The 22,580-nt window shown below is 42.9% G+C and overlaps 1 protein-coding gene across 1 annotated transcript in view; it reads left to right on the top strand.

Moving 5' to 3' along the window:
• The window catches only part of NUDCD3 (NudC domain containing 3), a 60,613-nt gene extending 38,832 nt beyond the window's left edge, over positions 1-21,781 (top strand). Inside the window, exons 5-6 of the mRNA XM_035139301.2 lie at positions 10,362-10,550; positions 16,655-21,781. Of these exons, the coding sequence (XP_034995192.1) occupies positions 10,362-10,550; positions 16,655-16,765 (300 nt within the window). The 3' untranslated portion in view covers positions 16,766-21,781. The remainder of the gene's footprint in view (positions 1-10,361; positions 10,551-16,654) is intronic.
• The last annotated feature ends 799 nt before the right edge of the window (positions 21,782-22,580 follow it).

The raw sequence follows: 22,580 nt of genomic DNA, 5'->3' as shown, positions 1-22,580 counted from the left end.
GGAGGGAGAGAGGAAGGAAAGAGGTCCCGCTGCTGGGTCCTGCTGGCTGGGGCGCTCGGCGGGCCACATGACAAGGTCTGGCGGGCCGGATTTGGCCCCCGGGCCTTGCGTTTGACACCCATGCACTATCTCTTGCTCAGCAGTGTCTTACACAGCTCTTTAAAGGTTTCATACAGGAATCTTTCCAGTCCTGTCTGGAGGTGCCAGGGATTGGAAGTGGGATCTTCTTCTTGGTTACAAGGTTTTCCTACAAGACGGTTTTTTAGCCAATATTTGCAACAATTGCTCTAGGCTTGTGGCTTCCACATAAAACCTGAGTCCATGGCAGTTTCTTATATATAAAAATGCAGCACGATCCTTGTTTGTGTTACAGAGTAAAAACAAAGACAGATTCCTGCCTGCCCTTAGGAGCTTACAATTTAAACTTGAATACATGGAAGGCTACATGGAAGAAAGATGTGACACCAAACAGATGAAGAACATCCTTTCTTTCAATTCCATGTCCTTGGGCTTAGTTTCAGTAGGTGATGAGAACCAAGGGGAGAACTAGGAGGGATTTGAAGCACAAGAGAGATGGGGGTGCCAACAAGAAGGTGCTGTGGGAGTTCCAGACATGAAGGTGGCAAGGAAGAAAGAGCTGAGTCATTTTTGGTTCAGCCTCCCTTGGGTCTGGGATTTCTTCTAAACTCTTGTTTGTGTACTCCTGAACACCAGAGGAGAAAATGGTGGGGGGTTTTCGTGTGTGTGTGTGTGTTGCAGGTATCTACTGAAAATTTTGCAGAAGAAAAAAAATTGCATGGCTCAGCTAAGTTAAGAAATTTGGGTTTAATGAGCGATAGTTGGTGCTAATGACAGGTGCTGCAGCAATCCTGATCTGCTGCTCCAAGCTCTTTTTTTGAAGTGATAATTAGGCAATTGCTGAGGCCTTAGCCAAGTGGCACTTGATTTCACAAGCTGCTCAAATGAAGGTATTTGCCCGTTATCACATTTTCGGTGTGATGGAGGGCCAAACATTGGTCCTTGCAGGCCTTGTCCTCCTGGCATCTCTCCAGATCTGGATCTAACTTTTTCCATTCTCAGTGTGGTTTCAGATGACTTAGGGTGATTAGTTGCAGGTACTGGTTTGCACTGACATATAAGGAACATAATTTTTCTGATCATTTATTCTTGTGAACTCTCATAATTCTGGAATAGTACTATTGTGAGGCAAGTTTACTATTGTGAGGCAAGTGTTGTGTTTCATTCCACTTTTCAGATATGGAGATACAACAGAGTGGACAGTGAATTTCTCCCTAAATGAGATGAAAGGATTTCAACAAAAAAAAACACACCTGTGGATTAGTTTGGGGAGGGGATTTCATATAATTATATTTAGCTTGCAGCAGTGCACTGGCAAGCTATCCTCTAGTGCTCAGTGATGTCATCTATTTACTATTGGTAGCTATTCAGGCATTCTTGTAATGTGCTGGTAGTGTTGTGTTTTGCCGCTGAGTGTGTGTCTGCCCACGCGTTTAATTTGCAAATGATACCTTTAGGATGACAGGCAAGTACCCAGGAGTTGGCTTCAAATTTTGATTTTTCACTTTTCTGATTACTTGCCGGGATTGGAAATAAGAAATGTAGTAAAAACAAAAACAAAATACCTTTGCAAACATATGGTGTTACCATAATATCCATGTATTTTTGTGACTCCCAAAAAATGTATTTGAATACCTTATGAACTGCATCCCATGATATAAAGCAGTGGCAAAATGTCAACACTGCTGAAAACATCCTAAGACCATTGCTTGTGTGGTTTAAATCGAGTGACTAATGCTAGTTAGTTCCTTCGGGGAGCTGTTGCTAATGTCAGTAAGAATTCCAGGACCTCTAGAGAAGCAGCATCTTTTAATGCCTTAAACCAGGCACCCCCAAACTTCGGCCCTCCAGATGTTCTGGACTACAATTCCCATCATCCCTGACCCGTGGTCCTGTTAGCTAGGGATCATGGGAGTTGTAGGCCAAAACATCTGGAGGGCCGCAGGTTGGGGATGCCTGCCTTAAACCCACTCAGCCTACTGTTTTTTATCTTACCCTGACTCAGCTGTCATTTGATCCAGCCCTAGGACCAGCTTAGAGGACTTACCATCTTTTGCAATGATTGGTGGTTAACTTCATCATCTTTAGGTTTGTTACTGCATTATCCAAAAAGATGACTGGGAGATTTCTAGTAGGAGAAAGTGTGTGTCTGTCTCGTGGTGGGGGAGTGGACAATCCAACTGGTGTTTGCCACCCCCCCTCCTGGGTTCAAGAGACTCAAGATGTTAAATTCTAGAATCCTTGCTCATAAGTAGCCTTATGGATAATCAAAATACTCACATGCCTGATTTTAATTGGATTTGCTAATTAATAAGTGTGTTGGCATTTGGACCTCTTTGTATAGAGGATGACTGAGTAACTGAATAGTAGGAAGCAGTGGAAAAACTCCATCAGCAGTTGCAAATTTGTTCTCTTATTGGCTTCACAATCAGTTTAGAGTTTGGGGGCTCTAGCAACATATATCATGGAACTGCTTGTCATAGATGCAATGAGGCCTTCCTTCCTTCCTTCCTTCCTTCCTTCCTTCCTTCCTTCCTTCCTTCCTTCCTTCCTTCCTTCCTTCCTTCCTTCTTCCCCCAAAGTAGACTAGGTGTTGTTTGTTTTCTGACAGAATGAAAACCTTGTTAGACAGGAAGGAAGCATTGCAGACTTAAGAGGAAATTGCATTTTCAGAATTGTTTAAAGGAAGTACTGTGCTTTTAAGAACCAAGACCATGGGAGAACAAGGAACTTCTCCAAACTTCTGGTCCTGTAAATAATAATTTTGTGTGTGACCCTTCTCCATTACGCTAGTTAGTGTGTCAAAGAGTGTGACCAAAATAAATTCACAGGAGCTTTTTTTAGCAACCGTGCTGGGTGTTGGGCACAACACTTTTGTTTCTCCCCTTTCCAAGCTCTCGGGAAAAACCTGCTTGGTTAGAATGTATGTGAAAAACCTCTCTCCATCTCTTTTTAAAAAAAATATATATAAATGTTTTATTCAGTTTTGGTCAACAGAACTATACAACTGAAAAAGAGCATCACAGCATATTGATAATCGCAACCTCCTACAAGATTAAAAGTTATAAATGTCCCAGTGGCTCAGTTCAATAAACCATTCCACAGGTTCAAATAGACTCAGCCCACCTGATGCTACAATGGCAGCAGCAGCTCACTTTGGGGGGAGGAACCCCAATATCAACTATAGTGTTGAGCATTTAAATGCTGCCTGATAACAGCTGAGTAAAAAATTGATTTAGGAAAAATTTAATTTGAAAACTTTCCAAATGTTCGTGCATAATATGCCACGTTTATTGTCCTCTTTTGGAAATTATCTAAAGAATACATCCTGTGCACTATATATATATTTGCTTTGAGAGGAGTGATTTGACAAGATTATTATGGGCAACATCTTTTGAATAAAAACCTTATGCAAGTTCATAGTATTTATAGAAGTGCATGATTTGAGAGAAGAGCTGTGAGGAAGTAAGGTTGCTATCCAGATTACTTTTTCAGAATTCAAACCCATGTTATCAGAAGAATGTGCTCTAGGCTGAGTCACTTCCCTCTCCCCTTCTCTTTAGCATGAACTTGTCATGATTTGTGGATGATCTACAGCTTTCCAGTTTATATATACAGTGGTACCTTGGGTTAAGTACTTAATTGGTTCCGGAGTGCCATTCGCACCCCGAAAAGTACTTAACCAGAGCGGCGAAAACGCGCGTGCACGAAGTGCGCAGATTGCTTTTGCGCATGCGCGCGCGGCGGAAGCCAGAAGTAAACACTTCCGGGTCCGCAGAGTACCTAACCTGAAAGTACTCAACCTGAAGCGTACTTAACCTGAGGTATGGCTGTAATGGCAAACTGTAGTATGCACTTCAAAAGAAAAAAATCCCAAAGATTGCAGCAGGGCAGGGTAATCTCATGATTAAGTCAGAATTAAATTACTCACTGCTAGATGTAAACTGATTTTAGGATGCAGAGGCTGCTGGGACAAAAGAACAATGGCTGTTCCCACATATTTTGAAAAATACAAAACCTAGCAGTTACTTTGATCTGTCTCTAGTACAATTGAGAACACACAGATCTCTGGTGAGGCAGATTGCTGACGTAAAGAGAAGGCTGATAGCCTTCATACCAGTATTAGCAAACCTGGAGATTAATTTTCAGTGGTGTTCTAAATGCCAAATTGGATAATACTATATAGTGGCTAGAGGGCATGCAAATTCTGAAAGTTAGGTTTTATTTTCAGGTGATCGAAAACAACTTCTCAGTTTTAAGATCCCACTTCTAGATGACTGAAAGATGAAGTTGCTTAATTGAATTGGAACACACAAGAGGAGAAGCGGGGGGAGCATGCTAGCATAAGGCATGTTCACATAGTGCCAAACCACGGTTTGTACTGAGCCATCTTGTGCTACAGATGGGATGGTACGTTATTTGGTTGGAATAGTGACAGCCCAACCCTAACTTTTTCACAATGCCACATTGCCAACTTTTTTTTTCAACCGTCCTCCGAACATTATTAGTGGTTCAGCTATTGAACATTTTCAAGTGCTCTGTTTTATGTGCGTTTTGGAACTGTTGTAAAATTTCAAAAGAAAGTAAAATCGTCTAGGGCTCCTTCAAATTACAGTTAGACTCTAGGTGCGGGTGACTTGTAAACGTGCAGGCAGGAAGGGTATAAATTCATGGGGATGCAAAGGTCAAACTTGTCGTGGCAGTAACCCTTGCTTGAGTTGGGCATGGCTTCTTCTATTGCATGGATTCTGGGTTTTGAAAAATAATTGCCTATGTCATTGAAATCAGTGGAAGGGGGTCTTCAACCCTTTTTAAAGCATTCTGAGCCAGTGTCATCACTACATTGTGTACTATTCTGAGCCAGTGTGAATTCCACAAATGAGTTCGACTTTGTGTGATGAAGTACTTCCTATTGTATGCTCTGAATCTCCTACCAATTTGTTTCATTGGGTTCAAGTGTTATGAGAGAGAAAGAGAGGTATAAAAGCTTCTCCCAACCCACTTTCTCCATACTATGTATAATTTCATAAACCTCGATTGTGTCCCACGAAGGCGCTCCAAACTGTTGCTCATTTTGGTGGCCTTTCTGTGGCACTCCAGATTCTGCTGGGCTACAGCTTTCGTTGTCCTTAACCGTTGGCCATGCTGTGTGGTCCAGCAACAACTGGAGGGTTACAGCTAAACCACCCCATCTCTACAATTCTTTCAATCTGAAAGAGTAGCAATCTGAACAAATAATATTACAAATGCGGCTGCATCATGCATATGCGGAAAGACATTGCAAGCCTCGCCATTCTATGGAGTTCCTGAAGATCTTTAAGGAGAGGTATATGTTGCAGGTTAGAACCACAGCAATCTCAAAAATAGCAATTTTGGAAAGTATTTTATCTTATGTTTTGGGGTTCCTCTGAGGAAAGCAACAATTTCCCCTTGGAACGCCCTCCGTTTTGCAGTTTCAGTTCCCAAGGCAAAGAGTCCTCCCACAAGCTTCCTCAGACGACCTTTTCACTCCCAGCACCTTATGCAAACTTTTCTTTGAGATACCATGCTGGTGTGATTGCTTTACCACAGATGGAGCTCTCTTAGTCTGGGCTGTTGTGGTGCATCCTGTCTCTCCACACCCCGCCGACAAACAGGTTGTTTAAGTGAATATGTGACTCGCCTCCTCGTTTCACCTTCTCCTTGCAGCATATGGAATTTATGACCTTTTTTGCTTCTCTCCCCAGCAGCCTCGCAAAGAGCAGTTTTCTCTTCCTGCCAGACTGTCTCTCCGAAGCTACTTTTTCTTTGTTGTCATGGAACAGATTCTTGCATCTCCAAGTGCACCCAAGCCATGCAGCCCCGTCAAGCTGGGGTGGCAGCTAAAAGTGTAACCCGTTTCAGCCTTGTTCCCGCCCACTCCTGTGCACTTTGGAAGAAACTTGCAGGGCTTTGGTGCAATAGCTCTTTCTTTTTCTTTTTTTGCAAAGTGTGAAGTGCCTCTCTCGGTTGGTGCAAAGCACTGCACCACCAAGAGTTAGCCGAGATTATATTAATTTCCCAATCAATGTACTTAAGGGACTGCTCTGCTAGATACTGCCCCAAAGGTTGCCTAATGTAGCCAGATTCCTTCTCTTCCACGCACAATAGTAGGATGCACATCAGGAAAGCATCTGATACCCAGCATCAATACTTCTCCTGAATGTGGAGATTCTGTTAGCTGTCCTTTATCAGTCAATTGTCCTTTATGGAAAGACCATGGATCCCACAAGCTATGTGTTATGAAACAAATTGCTTTCACCTTCTGCAAATTAGCTTTATTGGGTGCTCCTTAGTAGTAGTATGAGATGAGGAGAAGTTACTTTCCACACTGCTCATATAGTAGTAGTAGTAGTAGTTGTTGTTGTTGTTGTTGTTGTTGTTGTGTGTGTGTGTCTCACTCGAAGGATCATCACCTTTTTGTGGTGAGTGGGCTTGCATGTTCCTATGAACCTTGTGAGCAAAGCCATCGGGAGTCTTCTACTCCCAGCAGGGTCACCCAAGGCGGTAAGGTCAAAGGGGAGGAGCTAGACAAAGAATGGTCCATGAAGTCCTCAACGGCAGAACAGGTGGAAGATAACAAGCCGTATGTTACAAGGCTTTGAAGGCGGATGAAGGCTGCAGCAGATAAGGATCTACCGGTTGCTGTGATACTCTATTCCCATCGGAATAGAGCCTTACTGTGAAGACTTTGTGTTGGTCAGCATGCACTGATCTACACACACAAAACAAATTCACGCACAGGCGTCTTCCAAAAACCTGTCCCAAACCCAAAACCGTGTTCATGGAAGACAGTCTTACTTGGCTACAAGAAGAAGAAGAAGAAGAAGAAGAAGAAGAAGAAGAAGAAGAAGAAGAAGAAGAAGAAGAAGAAGAAGAGAGTGTTTGTGTGTAGAAACATCTTATGCCAACCTTGATCTTACCCCCACCCCCACCCCCCCACCCCGACTAAATTAAATAGCACCAAAGGCTTTAACCTTTCTTCATAGAGGAGGGGATGCATCCCAATAGATTTTGGTTTAGTTGCTTTTTCCTGTACCTTTTTCCAGTTCTGTGATATTGGCCCAGATAGGAGGAGGATTATGTTACTGACTGAAGCCAAAAGCCAATTGGCTGTATCCACGCGTAGTTCAATAATAGCTGAAAAGCTTGGCCTCTTGCCACCATATCTTATGGCTATATATCATCTCTGCAAATTAATCAGGCCCTTGAATTTTTAGGCTATACAAAACTGGGCATGATGTCACTTGTAGCCAATCAAAGTGCTTGGATTGTGTCTCAAATGCTTGGATTGTGTCTCTGGAAGGGAGGATTAGCGATACCGCTTCAGATGGGGTGCTTCCTGTCGTGTTGCGTATGGTGGGTACATTGAGATAGTCCTGCGAGAGATTTTACATGTTTTGTGCTTTGTTTAGTGTTGAAATCGAAACTGACTTGCTGGCACGCAGGAGTCACTCTAGAGATAGACTCTAGAGATAGACATGCCTTGCTGTTGCCCCATTGGCTATATGGATCAGATGAGGCAATAACACAGCTGAAATTCAGGTGTTGAAACCACCCCTAAGCTGTGCTTGCAGAGTAATTTGGTGAAATAAAATGAGTAATACAGCCCCCTCTTTAAGGGCATAGGAGGATAGCACTGCCTGCTTGGTGCGCTGAAATGTCCTTGCAAGCATGATGTGCATTATATTATGATTCTATTATGATTCAGTTGAGATTCCTGCATTGCAGAGGGTGTTGCTTGGGGAATGCTTTTCAGCCCCGTGGAACCTCTACTGTGGGGTTCTGCAGGGCTCAATTCTATCCCCCATGTTGTTTAAAATCTACATGAAACCGCTGGGTGGAGTTATCCGGAGGTTTGGAGTGCGTTGTAGCAGTATGCTGATGACACTTAGCTTTATTTCTCCTTTACATCTGCAGGTGAGGCAGTGGAAGTGCTGGACCAGTGTCTTGTCTTGATAATGGACTGGATGAGAGCCCACAACTGAATCTCAATCCAAATAAGACGGAGGCACTGATAGTGGGTGCTTCCTCAGACCAGATGGCTGGGAGGTTGCCTGCTCTTGATGGGGTTATGCTGCCTCTGAAGGAGCAGGTTCATAGTTTGGGGGTACTCCTGGATCGTTTGCTGTCGCTTGAAGCTCAGGTGGCCTCAGTGGCCCGAGTGCCTTCCATCAGCTTCAGTTGGTGGCCCAGCTACGCCCCTATCTGGACAGGGGTAGACTAACTACTGTTGTCTATGCTCTGGTAACCTCAAGGTAGATTACTGCAATGCGTTAAACCTAGGGCTGCCGCTGAAGACAGATTGGAAACTTCAGCTGGTGCAGAATTCAGCAGCCAGGTTGCTCACCGGAGCATGACGGTTTGAGCATATTACACCGATCCTGGTCCAACTGCACTGGCTACCAGTTAGTTTCCGGGCCCAATTCAAAGTGCTGGTTTTGACCTATAAAGCCTTAAATGCCTCAGGACCACAATACCTCAAGGACTGCCTCTTCCCATAAGAACCTATCCAGACCCTGAGATCATCTTCTGAGGCTCTTATTTGTGTGCCTCCTCCTCGAGAGGTCAGGAGGGTGGCAACACGAGAACAGGCCTGCTCTGCAGTGGCTCCCCACCTGTGGAATGCTCTCCCTAGGGAAGTTCACCTGGCGCCTTCATTATACTCCTTTAGGCACCAGGCAAAAACATTCCTTTTTAACCAGGCCTTTACCTGACCTGATCTACATCCTATACCCTTTTTAAAATGCTGGCTCTTTTTAGGGTGTGTGTGTTATTGGGTTGTTGTTATATTTTGATTTTTATGTATGTGATCCTTTATGTGAACCGCCCTGAGACCTTCGGGTATAGAGCGTTATAGAAATAAAAAAATAAATAGATGACCCCCAGGGTGCCTTCCAACTCTGCAATTCTACGATTCATTCATTCCCTTGGAAATTCTGGATGTTCAGTACTAGCACAGTAACACACATGATGTCTATTGAAGTAAGGAATACAGTGATCTATTATAAAGTGCGATAGATGCACCATGTAATTCCAATACCGATTCTCATGTCTGCTCAGCCTTGTATTTAAGAACTTGGCTAGTAGTCAGAAGTGACCAGGAATTCCATACAGGCAAGTGGGTGGGTGGTAGAGGAGGGATTGGTCTGCCAGCCCACTTGGTTGCCATGCTAACCGTAGAAGATGGTATTCCTGTTCCTCTGTGACGACTGCAGAAGCACAGCAGACTAGTAGAGGGAGAAATGGCTTGCTCTGTTACTCCTCTGCCACTCCGCTTGATAGAAGGTATTTTAAAATTAGCTAGTGTTTCCATGCTGGCTGCTCCTCTTTTGCTGTGAACCTTACAGCCTAGTGCAATTTTTTGCAGGCTAGTAACTTTAGCGAGCTTATACAAAGCTATGAATAACAAGTGATGTAGGGTATGGTAATGAACTCTGTCCAAAGGTTCCAGTCTTGCGTTCTTTTAATCTGTGCGTAAAACTCACTGAATACAACCGATCATACTTCAAAGTATACCTTCTTAGGATTTCATGGCACACATCTACAACAGTTAAAACTGAAGTATGCAGAATAATTTTGAGCACTTCCTCTGGCTTTCACAACGGAGCTCTTCAGTGATCATAGAGTATTCTAATAAGCGCTAATAAAGCAGTGTAATTTTTAAACTATTATTACTCACCTTTATCCATATAAAACAGACTGTTTCTCAGCTGAGGCCCTTTGGGAAGAAATGGAATAATCTTGGTGTCACATTTGTTAGAAATGTTCGTGATAGTTTAAGTAGGGGGGAGGTCAATGTGCAAAGTTTTTGGGAAATTGGTTTCCAAATGTGTGATAAATGTTTCCTAGTCTGGCAAAGGATGAATGATGATAATATAAATTATTTCTTCTAGATCCTTGTTAGAATGGCAAGTGCAGCTGAATTCTGTTCTGGCACAGGAATTTGCATTTGGAGTTTTCCTCAGAACTCTGGTTATTCTTTTCATCTGGTCCTTTAAGATCTCTAAGTAACACAGCCATGACTCCCAGGACAGATAGCTCAGTTGGTAGAGCATGAGACTCAGGATGAGATCTCAGGGTTGGGGGGTTCGAGCCCCACATTGGGCAAAAGATTCCTATATTGCAGAGGGTTGGGCTGGGTGACCCCTGTGCTCCCTTCCAAATCTACAATTCTTTGATTCTGTGACATATTTCTCTAGGCCAGGTCTGGCTGCTGGTGGTTGTCTAGCTCTGAACTACAGCTGCTTCTGTTTTGTTCCCAGATTAACCTGAGCAAAGTAGGTGAATACTGGTGGAGTGCCATCTTGGAAGGAGAAGAGCAGATTGACATTGGTAAAATCAATAAAGAACGTTCAATGGCTACAGTGGATGAAGAAGAGCATGCTGTGCTGGACAGGCTATCCTTTGACTACCACCAAAAGCTGCAGGGAAAGCCACAGAGCCATGAGATGGTATGTCTCTTAACTAGGAAATTGTTTGATTTGCTGACCATGCAGTTATTTGCTTCTCTTAATCTGGTGCATGCGGTAGGTAGACTGTTTGGATCATTGTGGTACAGTGGTACCTCGGGTTACAAACGCTTCAGGTTACAGACTCCGCTAACCCAAAAATAGTACCTCAGACTAAGAACTTTGCTTCAGGATGAGAACAGAAATTGTGCTCTGGTGGCCCGGCGGCAGCAGGAGGCCCCATTAGCTAAAGTGCCGCTTCAGGTTAAGAACAGTTTCAGGTTAATAACAGACCTACGGAACGAATTAAGTCCTTAACCAGAGGTACCACTGTACTTTGATTCTGCCATAGCTCAGGCTTCAAATCACTTCAAATCAGGCTTCAAGGAGAGGACAGTTCCCCCAGTTCCATTGTAAGCTTTCTAAGGTAACATGGGGCTCCTCCCACAGCTTGAGGGGAAGAAAGAACAAAAAACACAATGCCAAATTCTACTTGTGTGAGATGGTTCCTGGGAATTTCTGTAACCCAGTTCCAGAAAATCTTCCTTTATGGCAGATATAATACAGGAGCAAATATCCTAAGTAGGACTTGTATGTAGTAAGCAAAATCAGTTTTGTAAATACTCACTTGCCTGATTTCTGTTTCTTTTTACTAGGGGAATTCCAGTTAAGAACATCATCTAGGTGACTGTTTTAACAGGGAGACGTTCCGAGTTTTAACAAAATTATATTTTCTAGACTCATTTGCAAACCTGATTTTAATGCCACTGTTTTCAGTGCTCAAAATGGCATCTAGGTGTACAACATTTAATGTATAACCTTTCTCTGAGAGACTTGCCAGATGTAACTGTGTCTCTGGTGTGCTATGGCATTAGCCAAATGATTATTGTTGTAATCTTCGAGTGCAGGGCTAATGGCAATAAAACTCCACTTTCAGCTCTTTGGTTGTGAGCAATATGGAAAGCATCCAGATGGGCGCAAAACTAGCTCTCTGTTTTTGATTTGTCATCTTTATAATAATACCAGAGTGTACCAAATGCCATTCCTAAATGCTGTGCTCTGAACAGGTCACTCAATCTCAGCATGACTTGGAATGTGGAAGGCAGCTTGAGAATATATGGGTAAAAATTGTAGGGAACAACCTTACCGTGGGTGTCTGCTGAGGACTTGGATGATGCCTTCCTAGAGCAGATTACCAAACATTCAGAAAGAAGAGATATAGTAGTCATAGGAGACTTCAACTACCCCAATATCTGTTGGAACTCAGACTTTTCCAAGAATGTAAGCCTCAACAAATTCCTCAGTTGCCTCACTGACAATTTCATTTCCCAGACGGTAAAAGAAGCAACTAGGAGGTAATCTCCCTTGGACCTGGGCCTTACCAACAGGGAAGAACTAAGCGACAAAGTGAAAGTACAAGGAACCTTGGGAGGAAGTGATCATGCCCTCAGGTTTCATTATACACAGGCAAGGGAAAGCTAAATGATGCACTCTCATCAGAAATAGTCAAAGAGAAGGGAGTCTACAAATTTTGAAGGCACAAAGACAGATAATTCCAACAAGAAAAGAAAGTGGAAGACTGCACAAATAGCTTACAGATGAGCTGAGGTGTAAGAAGAGCATATATAAGAAATAGAAGAAAGGACAAATCATGAAGGAAGTGTATACATGAGTTGCCAACAATTGCAGGGAGAAGGTCAGGCAGGCCTAAGCTCGGAATGAAATTGCAAAAGAAGTTAAAAATAACATAAAAGGTTTATTTGGCTATGTTCAAAGCAAGAGCAAGAGCAAGCAAGTAGTGGAGAAGATGGAGAAATATGTGGAGAAGATGGAGAAATCCTACTGGGTGACAGAGAGAAGGCAGAACTGCTCAACACCTACTTTGTCCTTGCCCTAAAGGAAACAGTGCTTAGATAGCAGAATAAATGATGCAGGGAGAGAGCTGAAACCCAACATAGGAAAAGAGGTGGAAAGGGAACTGCACTCAGGGGTACTAAAGGAGATTGCGGATGTAATCTCAGATCTTCTGTCTATAATCTTTGAGAATTCCTGGAGAACAGGTGATGTAGATCCCTGTGAACTGGAGGCAGGCAAATGGTTGTCCCCATCTACCAAAAGGGGGAAAGAGAAGATCCAGGTAACTACTGACCAGTGAACTTGACATCGATACCAGGAAAGCTGGTAAAATGTGGACTGGACGAGGTAACTCTTAAGTGGATTTGTAGCTGGTTGACTAACCAAACTCAAAGAGTGCTCTCCAGTGATTCCTCATTATCTTGGAAAAAAGTGACAAGTGGGGTGCTGCAAGGTTCTGTCCTGGGCCCATTGTTGTTCAACGTCTTTATAAACCACTTGGATGAAGGTATTGAGGGAATACTCATCAAATTTGCAGATGATACCAAACTCGGAAGGTCAGTCAATGCTGCTGAAGACAGAATTCAAAATGACTTTAACCAACTGTAGAACTGTGCCAAAGGTAACGAAATAAATTTCAGTAGAGACAAATGTAAGGTTGTACATTTAGCCAAGAAGAACCAGCTGCACAAATATAAGATGGGGGACACCTGGATTGCAAGCAGTACATATGAAAAGGATCTAGGGGTCTGAGTAGACCACAAGCTTAACATGATTCAACAATGTGATGTAACAGCAAAAAAGCAAATGTGATTCTAGGCTGTAACATCAAAGGGAGCGTCCCAATAGTTTGGTGTCCAGATCAAGGGAAGTAAGTAATAGTACCACTGTGTTCTGCCTTGGTCAGACCACACTTGGAGTACTGTGTCCAGTTCTGGACACCACAATTTAAGAAGAATATTGTCAAGCTAGAATGTGTGCAGAGGAGGGAAACCAAGATGATCAAGGGTCTGGAAACCAAGCCTTAAGAGGAACGATTGAAGGAACTAGGTATGTTTAGCCTGGAAAAGAGGAGACTCGGAGGACATAGGATAGCCATCTTCAAATATCTTTAGGGCTGTCACATGGAAAATGGAGCAAGCTTGTTTTCTCCTATGCTGAAGGGGAAGGACCCAAACCAATGAATTCAAGTTACAAGAAAGGAGATTCCGACTAAACACCAGGAAGAACTTTCTAACAGTAAGAGCTGTTCAACAGTGGAACAGTCTCCCTTGAGATGTAGTTGACTCTCCTTCCTTGGAGGTTTTTACACAGAATTGTATATGGACCTCTATTTGTTACAGTTTTGTGAAGGATAGGAAACCTTTGGCATTTCAAATGATGTTGTCACGTATGATGTTCTGTGGTTGAGATTCCTGCATTGCAGGGGGTTGGACTAGATGACCCTCGGAGTCCCTTTCAACTCCACAGTTCTATAATTCTATGTTTCTATTATTTATTTTGCTTTATATTTGTACATGTAAAAAGATATACTGTTGTATTTATAAGATCATTTATAACCTTTTCAGTTTGGTGAATTCAAAAAATTGGACTCCGATATTATAATATCAGATCATATGCATTAAAGCACATGATATCAAATAATGTGCATTAAAAATACAGACTAAATCAGCTCTGTTATTTTAACAGCAAAGAGAATAATTCCAGCCAAACTTGACTCTCATCACACTTGGAATGTAAAAGCCTGCTGAAAAAGAAAGTTTTAATAGCCCCTCTAAATGAGCTAGGCTATTGAGTCTTTTGAATATCCAATGAATATTAATTCCATAAATGCAGAATGACAATGGAGAATGCTATATTAATTGTCAATATTGATCTATCATCCAAGGAGGCACCATTTGGAGCAATCAACCATTATGCTAAACTCAGTGATTAGGGAGGTCTTTGTAAGAATAGGGTCTTCCCAATACACGTATGTATGTTGTTGTTGTTGCATAATGAGCTATTCGTTGTTGTTGATTATGATATGTTTATTATTCTTCACTACTTAAGAAGAATCTCTGCATGATTTCACAATCTAGAGTTAGCATCCAAAGCCTCATCCATGTTTGTATGATTAAATTAGCATACTATTTTCTGTGCCCTCTGTTTCATGAGGCTCAAGGCAGCTTGCAGCAAATGTAAAATACAAAATGTCATAACATCTTCACCTGCATAAAACAATTTGAAAATAAAAATTCAATAAACATTTCTACCAATACCTTCAGCATATTTCTGTCTGGAGGATTTGCTGAGAAGAAACAGTTCCACAAATCACAAAATCTGTCTTAAGTTAGAAAACAATGTCTGGCTTCTAAAACTGTCACTCCTTCCCCTAAGACACCCCTGTGTGTGTTTTAAGTTCTGTAAGGATGTTGGGATGTGATGGGAAATCATGCCCGGGATCTGTCAGAAGAGTGCTTCTGATTTGTCCACATTCGTTTCTGGAATTGTAAAATTTTCAGCTAAAAACAGAAAAGGAAGCCCCCAGCAGAGAACTTGCGCACAAAAAGTTATTGAAATCTGCTTTTGCCTTTCTTATTTGGAGGTAGGCAGAAAATAGATTGGGACCCACTGCAGTCTGGATCAGCAAGGGTTTCTGACTCTGCATTGATTAACAATAGCAAATAAAATTGCATTTTTTAAAAGCCTCGGTGTTCATTGCCTGTAAAATGAGTATTAATTGGTTGCCTTTGAAATGGGCTTTGTTACAGCTCTGTTGGCCAATTTATGATTTCTGCATTAACACTTCTGATCTGTAGTAACTCTGGTGTAGATTTGTACTCTCATATATGCAGGTTATTTCATTGTATGGCTCATGGGGTGCAGTATGTTGCTGTTTCCGAAGCAAGTTATTGTTCTGAATCTGGTACTTCTCTCTCCCCCTATTTTTGCACCTCTTTCTGGTTGGTGAACCTCAGAATTCTATTGGGGGGGGGAATATTGTAAGCCTCAACTCTGCCCACCTTGGTGTAGCATGGTTCATTCTTCAGTAAGTCTGTGTTGCTTATAAGGAATATGTCTTATACTGAGTGCAACTATTGGTCAACCTCTAGCTTATTGACTGGCCGTGGTTCTCCAGAGTTTCAGGCAGATGTCTCTCTCCCATCCCTACCTGTAGGTGTTAGGGATTGAACATGGCACCTTCTGCATGCAAAGCAAATGCTCTTCCACAAATATTTTCAAAAAGGTTTATAATATTTCTAAAGCATTTTTAGGATTTAATATTTTGTTGTTCTGTGGCTTGATAGATATTATCAACAGGTGATCAACAGGTTTTGTAGTTCAGCTAATTATATAAATAAATGGGTTAACTGTCATTGTGAAACTATGAAATTAGATGTATAACATACTGTATTGTCCCGAATATACGCAGCACCCAAATATAAGCTGCACCTTTAAAATGGGGGGGGGAAATACCCAAATACAAGCCGCTCCATTCCTCGCTGCTCCTGGCCACATAAGGGGCAGGGGGCGCACTGCATTGCTGGCGGCCTTTCCCCTCCCTCGCTCTCTTCCTTCTCAGCCTTGGGGTAGAGGGCGGGGAACTATGTGCTTGCCGCACTCCTGGTGCTATTTGCCCCACACTCCTGGCTGCATACCGTAAGGTCACTAATATAAGCTGCACTTTAACTTTTCACGGTCGGAATTTGGGGGAAAAGTGAGGCTTATATTCAGGCCAATACGGTAAATGTCAAGGCTTTTATCAGTGTAGATATCTCTTTGGCCTTTTCCCTGGAACACAGGAGCAAAAGGATTCCTGGCACTTTGTGTGATGGCAATCAAAGATTTCTTAATGGTGGAACACCAGAGTTAGTCTGCAGGTACAGAATGAAGAAGAAGAAAATAAATTAAAACAGAAATAAAACATTTAAGGGATTTTAGGTAAGCAGAAGCCCAGTTTCCCCAAGCTTATACCCCTGTTCCTGTTTGGAATCTTGGCTATGCTGCTACATGGCCCTCTGACCCATCCACAGAGCAAGGAACCATTTCTCCTGCCTTTGCTACAAATGGTGCTGCAATGAAATTTAAGGAAGAGCAGCTGGCAGCTATACCGTGCCATTCTTGGTTTCACTGAATAATTTGATAATACTTGGCTGCGGTCAGTGGACTGTTTTCAGCTGATCCATTGACGGGCAAGTCAGGATTAATCAAGTTGGTGGGCTTCTGTATATTATTGCATGACTGTGACATGACTCTTGTCTTAATTTCAGAAAGTCCACGAGATGCTCAAGAAGGGCTGGGATGCTGAAGGCTCCCCGTTCCGAGGCCAGAAGTTTGATCCCTCCATGTTCAACATCTCTCCTGGCGCAGTGCACTTTTGATGATGGCACCGAGGATGGGAGAGTCGCCTACCTGCCGGGGGGAGTAGGATGAAACTGATGCCACTGCCACACTCCTCCCCTCCTGCCAGCAATTTCAATCAGCCCCTTTGTCCCTGCCTTGTTATCTGGGCTTGTTTGCAAAATGACAAAGGACTTCAAAATAGCCAGAATGTGGGTTTGCTTTTGGGGAGGGGGGAGAGGGAAGTGCAATGTTGAGCGAGTCCTTCCCTCCAGCACCAGGTTGGTGCATTTGATATGTATGTGGGGGAAGCCTAGCAAAAAGCAGCCTTAAACCGTACTGTGTCACCACGGCAACCAGCAGCTGCTGGTAGCATTTCCTCTTCTCTCTTGTTAATGGATTGCTTTGGGGAGGGGGGGGTTGATTGAAGGCAGGATCTCCTCCCCACCTCTTTTTCAGAAATACATGCAGTTTGGCCAAATGATGGCGAGATTCTCTCCTGTTTCTTTGAAGCTGTCTTCTGTCCCTGGTTCCATCTTTCAGGAAACCCAATCTCCTAATGGCACGAGGCAGCACAGCCTCCTTTAAACACCAGCAATCTGCAATCAGTGTCATTTTAGTCGTATCTTAATTGCTAGGTTTGGTCCTTGAGGCCCTGGCAGTGGGAGGTAAATGTTGCAGGCTCAGACTAATAGCTGAAAAGGAGCCAGAACAGAAGGTGACACTTGATAGCTGTATCTTTACTGTAGATCTCTGGTGGTCTGTGACGCTTTGGCATTGAATTTGAAAAATAAGGGAGGGGGGGCAGACTTCTCCTGATTGCAGTAACTGGATGACTTGGTGCTCAGAGAGCGGCAGTTCTCTGTGAGTCTCAGTCTGTTCTTAGTTTTATTCAAAAGTGTTTGATATTAAGCTTCAGAGTGTGAACATTAGTTTATCTCCCTCCCTCCTCTCATAGGGCCAAACTAGCTGATACAGCAAGTGTGGAATTGTATTTAATTATCTGACTTTTTTTCAAAACAACAACAACAATAACAGATCTGTTTATGGAAAATCAGGACCACAGGGTGAGGTTTAACCTCCCCCTGCGCACTGCAGTCCTGACAGTCTGCCCCCCCCCCCAGCTATTTTCATCAGAAAATATATATGCTATGGTTGCCAATGTAGCTTTCCTTTTAGGTGGGGGCAGCAGGGTGGGGGTGGGTTTGATGGGACAATAGCATTGGAAGAAAGGGCTAAACTTATCTGACAGCTCATGACTGCAGATAGCAATGACTTGGCCCATCTCAGCAGGTTATCTGAATCTATGAGCACATTTAGTACGATAGTGGCTCTTCCCCTAAATTCTGCTTCAGGGGAGGCAGGGTGTGCCGTTTCAATTTAAGAGTCTTATTTCTGCTTATATAGCTGGGAACCTGTTACAGGGGTAGCGAGAAATACATTTGAGGAAGAGAAAAGTCATGGCTCTTAAAGTTGTCCTATTGTTCTGGCAATATCCATACCTTTTAAAAAAATTGTTATAAGACCCATAGAAAAAGAAGCCGTGCGAGATCTAATAATATCATTTAAAAAATCCTTCCAGTAGCACCTTAGAGACCAACTAAGTTTGTCATTGGTATGAGCTTTCGTCTGAAGTATCTGAAGAAGTGTGCATGCACACGAAGGCTCATACCAATGACAAACTTAGTTGGTCTCTAAGGTGCTACTGGAAGGAGTTTTTTTATTTTGTTTTGACTACGGCAGACCAACAAGCTACCTACCTGTAACTAATAATATCATGTGCATGTCTGCCATTAAAAATTAGCAAGAAAGTCAAAACTTCAAGAACGACATCACTTGTCAAAATGTAAAACACATTTTAGGTTTGTTCATAGTTGCTTAGTGGGCCATATAAAGGTGTGTTATTTCCACTATTTTACACTTAGGAAGGGAAGTAAACGATAAAATACATAGTACATTGAGACATTCTTGGTGCTTGTGATACCCAATATAGAATTATAATATGCAAAATTCAGCTGAGCCCACCAGTATATCAGCTTTTCGATGCGAGATGTAGGGCACATACCAGACAAAGCTCTTGGCTTCTGAATAAGCAAAACTGACAATCCTCACAACTTCAGACAAGTCAAAAGAGAACTGGATAACTAGTCTCCAGTACAAGATTTCAGTTGAATTCTCGGCTCAACGTAGACAATTTTAAAGAAAGTTTGACCACAAGAGACCAGTAAAGACGGTGGCTGTTCCAGATATGGTAGGAATATGTTTGACCGCTGTTTTTAAAAAATCCCCACATCACAGGCACTCACCCCAGGCATGATGTAAAATAGTTGATTGCCCACTATTTGAAGTTGAAAAATAGAATGAACTTGTAATTAAGAGGTGAAAAGCAGTGCATGTGTCTGAGAGTGGATCTTAGAGCATACAAAATGGTTCCATTGATTTATTTATTTTCATTGGCTTTGCTACATTGAAAAAGTAGCAAGTGCACAGAAAGAATTCTGTGCAACTTGGAAACTTACTGCTCTTTCAACTACTGTAGAACATCTACTTACGACTGCCTCTACTTGGGTCCGATCCAAGTCGCGACCGCAGCAAACCCAGAAGTAAATACCGGGTTTGCCACAATTCGCACACGTGCAAAAGCGGCTTCTGCCGTTTGCACATGCACAGAAGTGGCTAAAGGACAGGCCGCCGCAATGGATTATGGTGGTAAGTACAGGTTCCACTGTACAGACTAGCTTCTATAAGGTTCTCATCGGGATCTGCCTGGGCAAAATGCTAGCATGCACAAACTTTGGATCAGTTTATGGCTCAAATGAATAGTATTTTATGTATCTGATTTGGTGTTTGGACCCATCCCTTTGCCACCTGCTTGCCTTCCTTTCTTGAGGAATAGGATTACTGGTTTTTCTGTCTTTCCCCCAAACATGAGACTTGCCTGTTCTTCATTCATGTATCCATACAGTGCATTTTGGGGACGTGTCCTATCACAAGAGTTCAGGAGCCTGTTCAGAAGACACAAAGTGCTGTAGCATGCAAGTAAATGGTGTACTTGAGAAACAACCCTTATCTTGGCAGGGATTGGCTTTTCTGCTATGTGCTTTCTAGCACATCTTATACCCGAGAGCAGCAGCTGCATTGCCACAAAATTGTCCCCGAAGCTGGCAAATTTTCAGCTGTAGTGTGGTGGGTGCAGCAGAAATCCCAGTCACACATGTCCAAGGAGTTTTCTGGACTCATTTGCCCAAGGGGCCTATGCTTGTTTCTGAACCCAGTGATATCAGTTGCCATTTGAAGTAGAAGATCATGGACGGCGTTAGTCCTGCTCAGAGTAGGCCTATTGAATTTAATGGATGTGGGTAACTTAGGCTCATTAATTTCAACAGGTCTCTCCTGAGTAAAACTTATGCTGGCTACAACCCAGTTTTGTTTCTTTCTTGAATGACTTGATCCATGACAAAGAACTTGCGAGGTCTATGTTGGTTGTAGAAAGGGAGGCTAGGTGGTTTTTTTTGTTTTTTTGCAGGTTGCTTATATGTCATTCATATTCTGACTTTCATTGTAGGCATAAAAGTAAGTGGAGAGAAAAGCACACAGCTTACTGACCAGTCCCTGACAATAGGATGGTTGTTACTCACATGCAACATGAATGTCACAGCACCTTTTGTCTTCTGAATGGGCATTTCACAATACTCCGTTTCCCAAACACTTTGTGGACCTACTACCTGCAGTCTATCATTGTTCTACTGTTTAGGAAGGCAAGTGGGTGGTGAAAGAATGACCCCACCGATCAACACGACCCCTTCCTTTTCAAAACAATAATTTTATTGTATCTAAAGCATCTAAAATCAACTAAGTTGTTTGCCTAATGCACAGTGGGTTTGTATGATTTATGGTCAATGTTTGTGGGTGTCCAACACCCTGAGTTTTGTGGTTCCAATGAGCTTGACTAGGACTGGCATTTCCAAGACTCTGCTGACAAATCTCAAAGGGATGGGTTTCTTCAGGACTTGTACATCCCCTCAGCCCAGCCCCTGCCCAGCTTCAGTAGGTCTGTCCACTCCAACCTTCTGACCCCCTGTTGGGCTTCCTAATGGTGAGAATAGTCTGACTGCATGACCTGGATTAGGGTTTTTTGGTTGTTGGGTTTTTTTTTGCAATCTTGAACAGTGGGTATTAAACTGTGCTGGATTCTTTTTTAAATGACCAAAACCTTCCTCAAAATATCTGTTTTACTTGTATTACTTGTATGGTGCTGAAGTAGGAGTGGGGAAACAGATGTGCCATGAAATGTCAAAGACAATGACTACTATTTTTTTGTCCTACAGGTATTTGGGGAAATCTTGCCATTTTACAGATTTATGTTCAAAGAGTTGACTGTCCTTGCTCAGACAAAATGCCTTCTTCTAAAACAAGAAAAGTGAGATGTGCTCACTTAAGCACTGGGGACTGGCCTCTTCCCACAAAATGGGACAGATGGAGAAAGGTCGCTTGCTTTCAGTGCCTCGTCTCTCAATCAATCCTTGTGCTGAGCCAGTCGATTAAGCCTTAAAAGTTCCATGCAGGGCTCCCTTGTAGGCCAGCTTTGTCCAAATAGAAGACAGTTCCCAACACAATTTTCTTCCTAGCAGAGACATTTCTACCCAACCAGTCTCCAGCCTATGCCTTCTGGCAGCCAGGCTTTCTTTCTGTTCCAACTGAGTTCAGATCCTGCAACATTGCAGAAACGAAGTAGGGTGGGAAGGGAGCATTGTTGAGGACTTGATAGGTCTGCAAATGCATGACTTCATGGATCTCAAGTTACTTAAGCTTGGTCTAAGTTTACTCATGGTTAGTTTTTACTTCCCACCTATCTCTTCCTACTCCCACCTGGAAATGGGTGCTCTCTGGCAGCTGCTGACAACACTCCCTTCATTTTGGTTGTCTACAAGCTACAGTTTGCATATGATGCTAGCGTCTTTGCTGAACCGAGGGACAGTGCTCTAGACCTGGCATCGGCTCTTTCTTGTAACACACACTCTTTACCTGCTTGCAATAAAGAACGTGATGTCAAAGCATATGCATGTACGTGCATTAATCCTTATGCGAAGGAACCGCTTCCATAATTCGTGCTTCAGTCTCTCTGTTGGTTTGGTTTAGTGTTCCTGCTGTGGCACCAAGAAAAATCAACATTTGATCTTCTCACCAGTGGGCCAGCATTTGTTAAACTTGCGTAGGTTGTCGTGTTTAAAGAGGTCTTTCAGAGTTCTTCACACTGCTCAAAAAATAACCAAGGCAGCTGAATTCATCTCTTTCTCTTATGTACACCAAGGCAGCTGAATTCACCTCTCTTACATATGCCCCAATTCTGCTTTGTAACTAGAGGTCCCACTGAGGAGGATTGAACATACAAAGCTGCCTTACATCACTAAACCATGGCTGCTTCAAGCCCAGCTTTACCTACTGGGACTGGCTGGGGTTCTCCAGGATCGAAGGGAAGGGTCTTTTCCATCACTAGATCGCTGAGCTTCTGTGAACTGCAGGTCGTGGGGGGTTGAATCTGGAACCTGCATACAGGCCATGTGCTCAACCACTTAGCTATGGGAGAAGCAACTGACATTGCAAGTCAGTGTCAGCCTGGGGCAGCAGCTCAGTATGTGTCCTCTCCATTCAGCCTTGCCTAGTCCCAATGATAAAATAAGCATGGAAATATGAAGTGGTACACGCTGTTCTGCCCTTTCCTTTTTACACGTGCTCCCTGGGTTGGCAATCCCAAGCAATCTCAGTGTAGCCTTTGCCTACTGGAGCTGCCTGTTCAATAGGAGGCAGTTGCAAGCACTTCCTTCATCCACACAGTGTAGTTTTGTGCGCAACTTT

The sequence above is a fragment of the Zootoca vivipara genome, chromosome 15 (assembly GCF_963506605.1).
Source record: "Zootoca vivipara chromosome 15, rZooViv1.1, whole genome shotgun sequence".
NCBI classification, from domain to species: Eukaryota; Metazoa; Chordata; class Lepidosauria; order Squamata; family Lacertidae; genus Zootoca; species Zootoca vivipara.
The sequence above is the reverse complement of the archived record's forward strand: the minus strand, read 5'-3'. Positions and strand labels throughout refer to the sequence as shown.